At 44.3% G+C, this 15,119-nt stretch overlaps 2 protein-coding genes across 3 annotated transcripts; one reads left to right on the plus strand and one right to left on the minus strand.

Moving 5' to 3' along the window:
* Window positions 1-197: 197 nt before the first annotated feature.
* On the plus strand, window positions 198-6,843 carry LOC112896344 (protein phosphatase 1 regulatory inhibitor subunit PPP1R8 homolog). 2 transcript variants are annotated; one of them, XR_003229429.1, is made up of 4 exons: window positions 198-556; window positions 890-1,442; window positions 3,676-4,589; window positions 6,434-6,843. XR_003229429.1 is itself a non-coding variant. In XM_025964286.1 (3 exons), exons 2-3 carry the CDS (start codon window positions 976-978, stop codon window positions 4,472-4,474), a joined length of 1,266 nt encoding a protein of 421 aa, XP_025820071.1. In that variant the 5' UTR covers window positions 198-556; window positions 890-975; the 3' UTR covers window positions 4,475-6,843. The 2 variants fall into 2 exon arrangements, 1 of the variants encoding a protein (XP_025820071.1); XM_025964286.1 differs by having other exon boundaries at window positions 3,676-6,843.
* Window positions 6,844-10,980: 4,137 nt separating this feature from the next.
* On the minus strand, window positions 10,981-11,552 carry LOC112896269. Its single transcript, XM_025964190.1, has 2 exons — window positions 11,340-11,552; window positions 10,981-11,244 (listed from the first exon to the last, which is right to left on the minus strand). Exons 1-2 carry the CDS (start codon window positions 11,535-11,537, stop codon window positions 10,996-10,998), a joined length of 447 nt encoding a protein of 148 aa, XP_025819975.1. The 5' UTR covers window positions 11,538-11,552; the 3' UTR covers window positions 10,981-10,995.
* Between the last annotated feature and the right edge of the window lie 3,567 nt (window positions 11,553-15,119).

Raw genomic sequence — 15,119 nt, forward strand, 5'->3', positions numbered from 1 at the left:
CGCACGTGGAGATCAGCAGTAATTGCACACGGCCGGATCGATCGATCGCTGGAAGCTCGCTCGCTAGCGCTCGCCTGCCTGATTGGATTTGCGGCGATTGACCGAGCTGTGGACCTGTGGTGTGGCTTGGTTGCGGCGCGGCCCAGTGTTTGTACTCCCAGCCCACCACTGTGGAAACCCAGCCCGTCCTTGGCCCCTCCGCCTCCCCTCTCACACACGGCAACGACACCGCACGGCATGGCAGCCACACTTTCCCAAATCCCAATCCCAATCAATTCCCAGCGTCACCGAAAATAATCGAGAGCAGAGCCGTGGCGGCGGCAGGCCAGCGTGCCACGCTGCTGCGTAGGAATCCTCGGCGACGGGGCGTCCTCGAATCTCTCATCTAGCTGCCGGCAGTGGTGTTCGCCAAGCACGGCGTGAATGGTCTCCTCCAGAAGCTAGTGGGCGCACGCGGGGACCTCGAATTCCTCCTCACCAATTCTTCTGGTGCAGGTGCTGGACTGGGGGTCAAGCGCAGATCCGTTAGGGCCTGGATCGATTTCTTCTCTTGATTGTAAGGAGCCCTAACTTTCTTAGATGGATTGCTCTAACTTGAGCTAACTCTATTCCTGCTTTCCGTTTGGTCTGTATATATCGAATCTAAGTCCGAATAGTATTTTTTTTTCTGGGTGAAATACTCCAATCCGACCACTTGGTCGCGCATTCTCTGCTGCGTGGTGGAGTTGTAGTTCTACACTTCTGCTTTGCTTTCCTTAAAAAAAAGGGCTCCAACTGAAACTCTATGCCCCTCGTCAAGTTCACTTGTATTCACCATCCAGTATTCCAGTTAGGTTGCAAATTACTTTAATATTGCTGTTTCCGGTTAAACTAATTTGGCCAATTATAGGAGATTCGTTGACAAGTGCATCTGCTGCTGGATTTGTTTGGCGGGGACGGGAACCACAGGACGTGCTAGCTGTGAAGTGTGCGGAGATGTACCGTGGCGGTCTTGATCGCTTCAAGAAGGCGCAGACCTTGGAGCCCTTCTCGGTACAGTCTGGGTCGGGCACCAAGAATGCACCTGCAGCTGCAAGAACAGCAAAAGCGCCACCTGCTCCATTGACAGTGCCGCAGAATTCTAATTTCGTGTCAGGTCAGAACCACCAAAGTCCGCAAGGGGCCAGCTCAAGGGTGGCTGGGCAAGATGGTGTTGCTCCTGGGCATGTTGGGACACAGGTTGGTGGAGGGCAATCAACATGGCAGCCTCCAGACTGGGCGATTGAGCCGCGCCCTGGGGTTTACTATCTTGATGTGTTGAAAGATGGGGAGGTTATTGATAGGATCAATCTAGACAAGAGAAGGCATATATTTGGGAGGCAGGTGCCTGCTTGTGATTTTGTGTTGGATCATCAGTCTGTTTCACGCCAACATGCTGCTGTCATTCCACACAGGAATGGAAGGTTAGAATCCTCATGTTTGATCACTTCTGATTCCGTTTTATGTTTTTATGTTTCTGATAGTTAGTGAGGCACATTCCTCTAGAATCTGTTTATTCCCTGAATGTTAAATGTTCCAGCAGCTATTTGAATAATAACATCTTTTATGAAATGCCATGACAATAGATGTGCTTGCCCTTTTGCGTTCATGCATCTTACCAAGCATGAAGGTCAACAATGTTATCATAGGCAAGATCATCTACCACTAAATGCATATATGGAAAATTTTGAAATGCATCTTAACAGTCAGTATCTGTGTTCTCTTTCTTTCAGCTATTTCATAGACCTAGGCATGCTGGCATAGTGGCATGCTCCCTTTAGAACCTTTCTGCAAAAGAAATGCATGTCAAGCTGGAAGATGGCTTCTGTTGTTTTTCCTTTACCATTGCGCCTTGTATGTAAGGATAGGTCAGGAACAGGTTGTCCCAAAATCCATGCTACTCCTGTTCCACATAGTTCACTTTGGCTTTTTCCTAAGTCAAACTTCTCTAACTTTGACCAAGTTTGTGGGGAAACACCCTAACATTTACAACATCCAATTAGTTTCACTAAATCCACCAGGAAATATGTGTTGGGATTGTATTTATTTGGTACTAAGGATGTTAACATATTTTTTCTAAAAACTTGGTCGAAGTTAGAGCATAGAGCAGTTTGACTTAGGACAAAACTAAAGTGAACTAAAATTTGAAATGGAGGGAGTATCCACTAAGCCTGCTTGGGGTTTTGGGTTGGACCCTGTGGGTCGAACAAAAGCACTAACAAGCCGTGGCTCGTCTTGTCTGTCACTGCCGTCGCGCTGGCCATCCGCTTCTCTGCTAGCCTCTCAGCAACTGACCGCCTCAGGGGCATCCTGCTGCCACCCTCTCTAACGCAGCCATACTTGGAATCAGAGCAGAAATTCCTGGACATATTGGAAGCGCGTATGATGATGAAACTCTAGTCTCCAGTATTGAGCTACTGGAGCGAAATAGATGCCATCGAAGAGATGAGCAAGAGCTGCATGCTCTCAGCCTATCACTGCGCTACCGAAGATGAACTTGCAATGCTCAAGGATCAAGAAGCATTAGTAGAATTTTGTCCAATCAAGGACAACAATGCAAATTGAGCGAAATCCAACTTGGAGAAGAAAGATATTGTCATGTCTGAATCAAGAGTGCATGGACAATGAATACGATAGGAGGCAGGAGCCAAGGCCGATGTATGAGGCAGGGGCATGCAGTGATGAATGAATCTTGGTCGGAATCGCAGCCGTGGACCCATCAAGTTGTGAGTTTCAACTTCTCCACAAACGTGACTTTGCATGGTGTGGGAAGGAATCAAGGATTGAATGCCTCGCGACCAAGGCGGTAGTGCCTTCTGGTCAGATCTGGGACTGGGCACCTACATTTCAAGGTAGAGTGTGCAGCATGGAGCGGTTCCTGGGCACTAGAGTTCTAGAACAGCAGTGACTCACCATGGAGGCTGCATCTGTGGAGACAATGGTGAGGTGGGCAAAGCACAGGACGCAAAGCATGAACTCGATGGAGAGCGGCCCTTAAGGGCACGACAATGAGGAGGCAGGAAGGAGGAAGGAGAACGATAAGGATTCTGGCAGAGCAACAAGCTGAGGTCAGCGGCACGCGTATGGGGATGATACAAAACCTAGAGGGTAACCCAAAGACCCATAGCGTCATACCCAATTTGACACCACAAATCAGTGGGTGATAGTTGTGATGGTTGCTGGGCCGATCCAATCCAATCTGCATCCCTTCTTAGCTGTATAGTTATTGGCTACTCTATACTTCCATTTATGTGAAACATTGTTTCCAGTTATTATTTGTTTGTACATCACTTTATCAGCTTTCTTTAGCCAATACCCATTCCCAGAAATTTAACTAACAGAAAGAATATGATGTTCTAGACTCTTAACTGCGATCTGTAATGAGCTATGTTGTTCCAATATGCACATGATCTTTGCTGTTCTGTATCCAATGAAGTTTAAAGTCCATTTGTCATCAATGTAAAAATCATTTCCTTCGATGCACGTAGAGGCTGAAAATTTGAAATGAACTCCCAATGGACCCATAAGGAACACTTTTCTGATTTATTTTGTCAGAGAAACAACCCCTTCAAATTGGAAAGTACTTTCTGTTTGCTGTACCATTATGCTAGCCTTTAGGTTTATTACTAACTACTCATCTGTGCTTTTCTATTTCAGCATCTATGTTATCGACTTAGGATCAGTTCATGGCACATTTGTTGCAAATGAGAGATTAACGAAAGACAATCCTGTTGAACTTGAAGTTGGACAGTCACTTCGCTTTGCTGCATCAACCAGAATCTATATACTGCGAAAGAACACAGCTGCACTATTCCCAACTCCTAGCCTTCCATCAGATGTCAGTTTACCATCTCCTCCAGACCCCAACGATGAAGATGCTGTTGTGGCATACAATACAATACTTAACCGATATGGTAGTAGTAAATCTGACCTATCGTCCAGTTCCAAAGATTCATCAGGAGGTGCCTCTGGTGCAAATGATGATAACCATACAGTTGAAAGGCCCTTAAAGAGAAGTAAAAAGTTGAGAGTATCCTTTAGAGATCAGGTTGGAGGAGAACTTATCCAAGTGGTCGGCATTTCAGATGGTGCAGATGTTGAAACTGAACCAGGCCCTATAGGTGTGAAGGAAGGTACCCTTGTTGGGAAGTATGAATCTCTTGTAAAGGTTACTGTCATACCGAAAGGAAAGGAGCAAATTTCACCAAAAGGAAGTACCTCCCCAAGTGGGGTAACGGATAAGCTACAAGAGGTTCTTAAAAAAGTTAAGAGCACAACAAGAAGTGGAATTTATGATGACCTTTATGGGGATTCTATTCAAGCAAAAGTGGGCTCTTCTTGGGCATACAAATCAGATCATCAGTCAGATAAAGACAAAGCTGTTGAGAAGACACATAGCTCGAATTTGAACATGAACTCAGCTGATGATAGTGATGACTTGTTTGGTGACTCATGATCCAGCATTTTCAACAAACAACCAGATGGATTTTCAGAAATTCATGGAGGAGTTGTTTTGTTTATCAGGGGTATTTTTCTCAGTTCGACATGGTTATACCCTGCTGCAAATCAAGGTATGTTCTTTTGCTTAATGTTAGGAGCTTAGGACATGCTTCTTATGGTGATGCTCATGGTGAGTTTAACCTTGTTTACCTTTTTATTTTCTTAATCACCTTGGTGACGTTTGACCTCCCTTGTTTCTTTTACTCAACCTGCTGTTATAAGACCTTTTCTTGTTCATGATATTTTACTTGTTGAAATGTTCTAATGCGCTGCCTTGTGATGATCTCCTTGGGTTTTCACGAATTTAAAGTTGGAAATGAAAAGATGGGGCTTTGTGTTTGCATCCTGGAGATTTTCTGTGTTGTTTCTTCTTAATATACGACATGCAACTCTCCTGCATTGTAAGCCATCGAGGGGGAAAGAATTTCTGCATTGTTAGACCATGTTCGCGTTGATCCTGATTCCCATCAGTTAGATAATAAATTTCATGGCAACCCAACCATTCCTTCTATTTTATGATGCTTTTTGCTTTGGGTGATGGCTTGTGGTTGGAAAACATGTTGATTAGTAGTGTCCTATCTTTATGCAAAGTAATTCCCTTGCTGCATGTGGTTGCTTCATTCTGTAAGATTAATTTTATTTTATGATCAGATCCAGGTCGTGAAAATACAAAATAAGGTGAAATTTTACTTTTCTAGTTTGCTTGGACCAAAATTTTGTAAGCATGTTATACAGGTAGTTCAGGAGGAAATTATCATAGTGATAGTTAGCGAGCCTATAATTTTAAATGTAAAACAGAACAAATAAGAATTTTTTTTGGAAAAGAACAAATAAGAATGGTAAGAATGGAAAAGCTATATTCTGCCTTACGACAGGCTCATTGAAGAACTTGTAAAAACAATTATTCTGATATTAATATGAGTGTGGATATCTGATGAGTGCATTTCAAAAACCAAGAATAAATAATGCATCACTGGTGGACTAGGAAGCATTGATCTGACAACATGCGGATTAACTGAAGCCTTTATGGACCGAGAAAACTCATAGTCCTTCATATGCCATCGTTGTGTCTATGACATGTGGGTCCCCCCACTGTCACCGACCGCGGCATATAAGGGATTTTGAGTTTAACCAATGGCATGTGAGGAATTTTTCCAAAAAATAATGAATCATTTGAGACTATTACTTGGTTACTTAAATTTCTGATATGATTGGGTGCTACAAAAAATAGGACTCATGTTTTCCATATAATCATTCACGTTCGGAAATGTAAACAATGAACCTTGCAAACTGTAACCTGCAGTGCCACTCCATGTTTACTCATTCCAAATAAAGAACATATCTTGAAGCATAGTACACTCAAAAGTAAAAGCATCTTGAACATGCACAATTCCCTTTATCATATTTGTTCCTTGGGTTATCACAGGTATAGCAAAGACTAGAGCTTAAGCCATAAAGCTGCTCTAGTCCTGTGCTGGTTAGAAAAATATGCCCTGGATAGAAAGAGGTTGCTGATTGTAGTTTGCTATCAAAATTGTGGTTTAACACTAGCAATTTTCATAATGTGATTATTAAATTTACTTGACAGAATGTTTTTTTTATGTATGTGCTTTTCGGTTATTATAAAATATAAATGTAATTATTTATCTAGATGGCACTATTATTATAGGGGATCATGGAAGAGCATTTCGAACTACAAATGTGTCTGGAAGTAGATTTACTGTTATCAAGTCTTAGTAAAAATTGTGGATATTCTTAATGGGCCATTTAGCTCTGTGAATGAACATACATCTGTAGTTTAGTTTTAAATATCTGGCATTTTCTTTGTTGTTACGTTACCTGGACATTTCATAGCTCTCTGATGCGTCCCAAACATCTTGTTCCATTCTAAACTATATTCTTGAATCCTTTCCAGGTATCTGAAATCCTTCCCCCCTGCAGTCAGAGTTTGTTTTTTCTTGCAAGAATGCCTGCTGATCTTTTTGTAACAAGATTGAGAACAAGAAACAGAGTTCTTATGGTTGCTGAATTATGTAAAATTCCCTTGAAATGTGCAACAGTATTTTGCAATGTGACGGAAATAGTTTAAAATATTTTTGGGTAAACTTGCTTAGGTACCGAGCATGAGATTTTGTAGGATATAAGCTAACCCTTCTATAGTTCTTAGCTCCAAAATTACTGGAAGTTCATGCATGCTCGTCTGGGAAAATGTAGCAAGAAATATTTTGTAGCTTTAGTCTGTCTGAATTAGCACATGACAAATATGTGCAGAAGCTGTATTTGTTCAATGCAATTGAATGTCCGATTAATCGCTGCTTAGTGGTATATCCTGCTTGCAGTGATAATGCTGCAGAAGGCTGCTCTTACAATATGCTAATGCACATATGCTAGCTGATGATATTTATGCTATACATAAAATGGATCTCACCTTGGTTGCCCAATATGTTGATGGGTGTTTGGATGAGGGGCACGGTGATGGCGAATTTGTTGAGAGTAGTACTTGAATCTGAATCCCTTCCATCCGAAACTGGTGGGGGGCTGGTGCAAGGGTGGTGATGGCTGCTGCCGCTACCTCCTCTTCTTCCTGGCTGCTACTGCCGCCAGTGCCCCTACTTCATGTCTAGAAGCCCAAGGCTCCATTTTAATATGACTTGGACATGTAAGTGGCATGTTAAGCTCATGATCCATGTCCTCACCAGGAACCCCAGCATGATCGGTATTGTAGCCACAACACTAGCTCGCGTACCGTTGTGTCTGTACTGTGGCATCATGTTGTGCTGGCTTTGGCACCGACTTGCAGAACGCTGGAGGGTGTTACTAACCATCGGTATTCGATGAGATGATGGCTCCAGTATTGGAGATAACAATATATCGAGAACCTCAAGGACCATATGGGCCTATGGTATATGAACTTTGTCACACTTAAAACCTCCCCTCCGTCTTCAAACTCAAGGTAGAAGTTAAAAAACGATCTAAAGCACTTAAGATTTGAGCATCGATGCTGCTTTGATTTTTTACTTTAGTGAAAACATTTGCCACCTGCAGTTAGTTAAAGTGCAATTCAATAACAATAAGAAGTAAAGAAGGCATCAACACTGAAATGCTTTGTAAGTTCATGCTTGGCAGGATCATTGGCAATATGTATGGCTCTTGTATTATCACAAAGGAAAGGTGTGGGGCATCACAAGAAATACCAAAATCAGCCAACAATCGTCGAAGCCATACAAGCTCTAAAGTACTAATAGCAATTGCTCAAAGTTCTGCTTCTGTACTAGAATGAGGTACAATTGCTTGCTTCTTGGACTTACATGCAAGAGTTGAGGATCCAAGAAGAATGCAATAGCTATGATAGAGCAACAATTTGTTGGGCCACTGGTCCAAGTGGAGTCAGTAGTGGCTAAGATGATTGCCCCCTTAAGTATCTTAGCACACAAAGTCATAAATCCAACAAAGCAATTTTGGTCAGTTGTCCATGAGCTTTTCTCAACTCATGGCAAGACGGTAATTATGACGGACGATGCAAAATCTTTGGAAAACCGCCTCCATATCCTCCTTTAATGATGAGGACATCACTAGCATGGATACGATCATATTAGTGCCTTCTTGTCCAAAGGTGAATCAACTCCATCTCCATATTTGAACAATTAATGCTGCACTATGATTTCTGTGCATTCTCGTTTTTAGAATTACTTGACTGGATAAAGCCGTGTGTGGAAATTACATGAAAAATATGGAGGACCAAAGAAATAGATTGGGGACCGAGCCAAGTCTTCCCAATGTTGTCCACCAGGCCACCACATCACTTTTGGTGCGAGGAAAGGAAGAGTCCAAATCCAACACGTTTTGGATGTTGGATTCGGACTGCCTTTGGATGTTGGATTCAGACTGCAGGACAGAACCAAGTTGTAACAGCTGCCACGACTTCATACGGGCTCCGATTCGGGAGTTCTTGGACTTTACGGAAAGCTTATAAAGTCTACTTTCATATGGATCTAGACTCATGTCCATATCTTCTCCGAGGCGGCTGCAATCGTTGATTTACTACAAAGATCTTTTCTGTCCACGGTGCTGCGTCACCTAATTTTGGCCCGATGGGGTGTGTATGAAGTAGGGCCCAACAGGGGCGCGTCCTAGGGTTTAGGGACGACCTCCACCACGTCCTGATCATCCTCTACCCTTTCATATACCTCCATAGCCACCACAAACAGATTGAGTTTTGTTTTGTTGAAAGTTTAGCCATTGCTACTTGCTTGTAGACGCATGTGTTGGCTAGACCATCTGTTCTACTCGATTCAGAACCCCACCTTTATGATTTCAGATTGGCTCTTATCTCCATATTTGCAATTGAGTTACTTGTTCTACTTGTTCTTACTTGTTCTTCGATTGCTTGCAGGACGAGTGCCCTAGTGGCCGGGTGTTGCGCTCCACAAGATCGTAGCAGCCATTGGAGGTGGTGTATCGATTGCTAAGGCGCAGCATCCTTGGAAGGCTGTAGTCGGGCCGTGAACGTCGTCTCCATCCACCAATCGAGTTATCCATCCCCTCTCACTGAAAGATCGGGAATAAACCCTAACGGGTTCACATCAGTTGGTAATCAGAGCAAGGTTGTTCAGTGCACTACAAGAAATCTTAGCTTTTATGACAAATCGAATCTGTCATGTAAAGTACGAAATTGGTCATAAAAAGTAAGTTATGACCAAAATCCCCGCGTCACAGTGTCGTCACAAAACGACCGTCACATAAAGTACCTCGTGACGGTTTTATGGTCCACGGTCACAAAATGTCTGTATCTTTTGTGACGGAGGGTTTGTAGCGTCACATATTGTTTCCTTTTATGACGAGTACTTCTGTCATATATTAGCTAGTCAACGCATCACATTATGTATGAGTCGTCACAAATGCTAAGACGAAGAACAAGTTTCGATGGTTTTTTGTGACATCGCAATGTCGTCATGTACAGTTTTTGTAGATTATGTGACACTTATATTTTGTCATGTTTTGTACTGGTTCGTATGCTATTTACACACATTTGCAGACGAGTCTGTGGCGTCACAAATTGGCATTCCATTCATGACGGTGTCGCCCCACTGGTCTTTCATCACAGCATACAAAAGCATAATTAATACACATATATCAGCCATCATCCACAGGATTGACACCACAATTCTCAAATCATTCAGAATTCACAGGTCAACACAATTCACTGAAGCCATCATGGATACACATGTTCCAACCACAAACTTGCAGCATACTTGTTCAACCACATAGTTCCAGGTTCAACCACACATGTTCCAACCACAAAGTTCGCAGCACAGACTAAGTTAAAGCAATGTAGCAAAAGCTTAGACAAAGGCCTCATCCTCAGAAACTGCAGTCATACCTCAATCTTTCTGAAGTCTCAGGACAGCTCGCAACAGCGCATTAGTCTCCTCAAACCTGCTAGTCATCCCCCTCACTTCCTCTTGGGTCTGCCGCAGCAAATTTTGGTTTTCTTCAAGTGCGTCCTGTTGAGCTTGAAGTTGTGCCTGCAACTCTTCCCGCTTCCTAGCAGCTTCCTCTCTTTCAGCTTGGAGGCTTGCCTCAAACTCAGCTTGGATGCGTGCTTGTGCTGCTATCGATGAGGACTGAGCATTCTTTGATGGTCGAGGGGCACCAATGTTAGGAAGAAATGTGGATGAGCGGCTGATCTCGCTAAGAGTTTCATCAACAATCTTGGTGGGAGATTTTTTTTCTTCTCCTTCTTCTGGCTCTCTATCCTTCTCTGCCACCATCCGTTCCTACATAAAGAGAATGCAGTTAATAACAAGGCCAGGCACGTACTTGAGTACAATAGATGTATCAAATCATTTTGGAACTTACATATATTTCATTGGCAAGAGGAGTGCGACCATTTTTGGAACTTTTCATACATTCCCCAAAGAACTCTACAGCATCTGGATCGCTGTTGTTGTACTTAGGCCTCTGCAGCATGTAAAAGCCGTGGATGACTTTGAAGCACACATTTCAGTTTGCATTGCATAGTAACAAAAGGATCCAGCCGAAAACCAGGCAATCAGTGTGCATACAGAACAAAATAATCACATACAATACAAGAAGCAAAATGTTTAGTATCAGAAAGAGCCTTGCCCTTTTCATCCATCTTTCTCAGTTTCCCTGTGCAAATAAATTCCAAAAGGAAAAACACTACAAATAGCTATTCAATAGAGGAAAAACACTACAAATAGCCATGAACTACATTTTTCTTTGCAACATAACAGGAGCTTAAAGATGTTGAACATACAACCGAAAAGCACCCCAAAAGTGCCCCAAAGTGAAAGCAATAGTATTACCAGGCTGTATCGATAGGCTATGTAGGACCTAGAACCAGTTTTTTGGTGAAGCTGCACCTTGGATCGGTTTATTTTATTCTTCGCAGATTTCTCCTGCACCACAAATGCAATACAAACTTCTAATTGACAGGCATAGTTTGATTGCATGTTAACAAAAGCAGTGATGCAGGCCATGGACCTGATTCTTTGGGTCACACCAGTACTTTACGAGCTCGATCCACTCCTCTGTCTTCATTTTAGGTGGAGGTTCTTTGGCCAACAGCTGTTCCATTGTGAGGGACTCGTCGAAGTACTTCCTTTTTAGGTGATACCTCTGCTGCTTTACTCCCTTCTTAATGATATCAGTGCATGCAGATTTGCTTGGTCCATCATTCTTAACATCCACATCCAACCTATTCTGCAGTCACACAAATCATTTATTTGACAAAATTTCTTACATGGGAGTAGAGCTAGTAATGAAAGAAAGTAGTTGAAGTGAATTAGGTGTCTCACCGCCACTTTATCAAGCACTTTTTGTACTTCTACTGGCCCCCCATCTTTTTCATAAAGCTTCCAAGATGTGTAGATAGGCAGCTTGTCTCTAAGAGCTACACCAGTTTCTGATGCCAGCTTCGCTGCTTGAAGTGGGACATCAGGTATTTTCTTCCCTTCAGCCACTTGGATAGGCAGCTTGTTTCCTCTCTTTATCATCTTCTCTAAGCCAAGCCCTATGGTTTTCTTGCGGACTTCCTTTCAGGGCGCTGCATTGGCAAATAACATGCAAAATGGGTTATTATAGCAGCCACAAATGTAGATATTGAATGTAGATAATAGTGGTTGGAAACACATATTGATTACCAGGAACAAAGTCACCAACTGGTTCTCCTTCAATTGTATGACCCTCTGAATCGGCATCAACTTGGTCATTTGCGTCATTGATGTCATTGCTTTGCCTAGAGCTCTGTACACCTGGCGAGGTTTCTATAGGAACTGATTGGTTAACACTAGTCGTGGGAGTAACTTGTGGAAACACGGCAAGGATGGGTGTAGGAGTAGGAGTACTATGCTCAGTGTTTCCACTAGGCGTAGATATGGGTGGACTGGTGCTGGGTAATCTAGAAGCACTAGAAATGGGATTAGTTTTAGGGTTGGCTTTCGAAGCAGTCTTAGCAGGCAAGCGCAATCTTTCCCTAGGTGGTGGACGGCCTCCTAGCGATGCCATGGCTGCCTGTTGCCTAGTCAATCTGGTAGGCGTGCACGGTGGTAGCTGGTTTGCATCCTTAGGTGGTGGACGGCCTCCAGGCGATGCCATGGCTGCCTGTTGCCTAGTCAATCTGGTAGGCATGCACGGTGGTAGCTGGTTTGCATCCCTAGGTGGTGGACGGCCTACAGGCAATGCCATGGCTGCCTGTTGCCTAGTCAATCTGGTAGGCGTGCACGGTGGCAGCTGGTTTGCATCCCTAGGTGGTGGACGGCCTGCAGGCAATGCCATGGCTGCCTGTTGCCTAGTCAATCTGGTAGGCGTGCACGGTGGCAGCTGGTTTGCATCCCTAGGTGGTGGACGGCCTCGAGTAGGCCTGGCTGCCTGTTTCCTAGTAAATTTGGTAGGCGAGCACGGTGGCAGCTGGTTTGCAGCCGCCATTTGTGCCGTCTTTTGCTTCTTAGTGCGAGTTCCTGGAACCATCGCTCGTACCTACCAAGAGAAACATGCATCTTATCGATTAAGGATAATGAGTGATGTACATTAAATGACTACAATGAAGTACATGATTGAAAAAGACTAACTACATACTTGTTAATTGGCCTAGTAATGCATCTCACCTCAGTATTATCCTCATTATTTAGGTCATCATCATAGTCATCATCACTGTCACATTGGTTATCAATGTCAGAGGATGGGTCATATTCATTGTTAGACTCTAGTGTCTTCCCCATGCACTTTTCCTTTTTCGAAAAAACATCTCTAACATCCTGAGCTAGTATTGGAATACCCAGAGACGCAAAAATTTCCTGGACCTCCCTTACCCTTTCATCCCTTTCCAGCTCGTACTGAGTTTTTTTCATTTCTTACTTAGTTTCATGAAACGCACAGAGAGAAGAAACTGGATTCAGTTTCTGTAAAAGAAATGCAAAAGAACTAACAAATCAGTATTCTTTAAAATGTTAGGAAGAAGAAAAAATAACAATTAACAGAATGTAAGACAAAACCAGGTCCTTGGCAGAACCTGCCTTCATGATTCATTAACTCATTTGCAGGCAACAGCTTCAGTATTCAGACTGTAACTTTTCTGAACATTTCTAGACCTGCAATTACCAAGCAATGGAGGAGAAGGGGGAAGCAGACTACCTTTGGAGGAGGAGGAAGCAGACTATAGCCGGTGTTGAGGAGTGCACGTGGATGCCTTCGGTGCGCCTCTGTCCGAGCAAAGTTCAGGATGTCGACGGGGCTCTCCGGCCTCTGGCGTTGACGTGGATGTCGTCCGCGCTGGGCGCCGCTAAGTGGCGGGGAGGTAGGAGGAGGCCATGCTCGTTGATGTTGCGGGGTTGAGTGACAGCGGGCCGGGGGTGGTGGGTCGGCGCGGCAGCGGGGGTGATGGGTCGGCGCGGTAGCAGGGGCTTGAGGGACAGCGGGGGTGGTGGGTCGGCGCGGCAGCAGGGGCTTGAGGGACAACGGGGGTGGTGGGTCGGCGCGGCAGCGGGCCGAGGCTGGAGGGACGGCGGGGGTGGTGTGTCGGCGAGGAGAGGGGACCAAGGATTGGGGATTTTTCCCCTATCCCTAGCCGGGCAAGAGGATAAGGCGAGGGGGGATTTGGATGGCTTGAGCGGGAGGTGGGGTGGGTCCCGTGTGTCGGCGAGCGGGATAGCGCGGGAGAGAGCCAGGTGCGGCAGCGAAAATTTGGCCCTGGCGGGTGGGCCCGGATTGTCAGTGACCCTTTGAGTTCTATTAGGATTTCAAACCGATTTTTAGGCCTAGTAAACAATTGAAAATGAAATGAACGTATAAAACAAAAATGTTCAACTCGTCCAGTTCTACATTTTTGGTTTTGGCTATTTTTTCATTTGAACTTTTTTGACAGTTTCAAATTTGAATTTCAAATTTGACGGTCTATAGACTAAAAATTGGTGTACTAAATACTTTCAAAATAAAAAGTGATGAACACAAAGATTGCACATCTCATCAAAATGAACACTTTTTGTTTTGGTAGTTAGTTCATTCGAGAAAGTGGCAGTAAGTTTGTTCATAAAAATTACATGTCTCACTAATAGTTTCATGAGCCTATATGAAAGATTGTTCCCTCGACTTGTAAATCGTTCAAACTTTGGAACATGAAAATATGATCAAAATCAACAAAAAAATTTGAATGATCATGATTTTACAAATTTTTAGAAAAAAAAGCATCAGATTTCGAGATGGTATGTAGGAGAAAATTTTGTTACAAGATTTAGACATGAACATCTGGGCCCACATGTCATTGATACGTTGGACAACCTGGCCACTGTGTGCCCGCTTGGCCACTGCTCATTGTGTTGCCGCTTGGCCACTGCCTGTAGGCATCAGGCCGGCCCAACTGGCCTGCTGCCTTGCCGCCCCTCCCCTCACCCTGCAGGCTTGCCGGCGACCAGCACCTGCACTCACCGGCCTCGCCGCCCCTCACCTCCAGCAGCCGCCGCCCGTCCCCTCACCTGCATCTGGCGCCCACCCCCTCAGCTCCAGCAGCCGCCGCCCCTCCCCTCAGCTGCATCTGGTGCCCACCCCCTCACCTCCAGCAGCCGCCGCCCTCCTCTCACGTGCATCTGGCGCCCACCCCCTCAGCTCCAGCAGCCACCGGCCGTCCCCTCACCTGCACTGTGGTACGTGGAGCCCAGGGGTCCAACCCACGGTGGATCTTCACCAGCAAAACGAGCTGCTCCACCCCCACCAGAATCCACGCGCGGCAACCACCCCCACAAGGTGAGTTCAGTGATGTGTACCTCTGTCAATTTACCATTTTTTCTTGTACTGTTTTAACTTTAGTCCAGGGATTTAAGATGGATTTGTTACTCTTTGCACCTAATTTATCCAGGTCGAGATGGATAGAAGTTGGATTTATACAAGTGCACCATTTTCGCCAGCCTTTTTGTCTGGTGTTCAACACTTCATGGAATATGTCAGAGCTAGATGTAGTAGTGCAGATGAGAAAATCAAGTGCCCATGCCGAAAATGCTTGAACCAGAAAGAGAAAAGCCTAGATGATGTACACGAGGATATCGAGCTCAATGGTATGTCTAGGTGCTATATTAGGTGGGCTCATC

This window comes from Panicum hallii, chromosome 6 (genome assembly GCF_002211085.1).
Source record: "Panicum hallii strain FIL2 chromosome 6, PHallii_v3.1, whole genome shotgun sequence".
NCBI classification, from domain to species: Eukaryota; Viridiplantae; Streptophyta; class Magnoliopsida; order Poales; family Poaceae; genus Panicum; species Panicum hallii.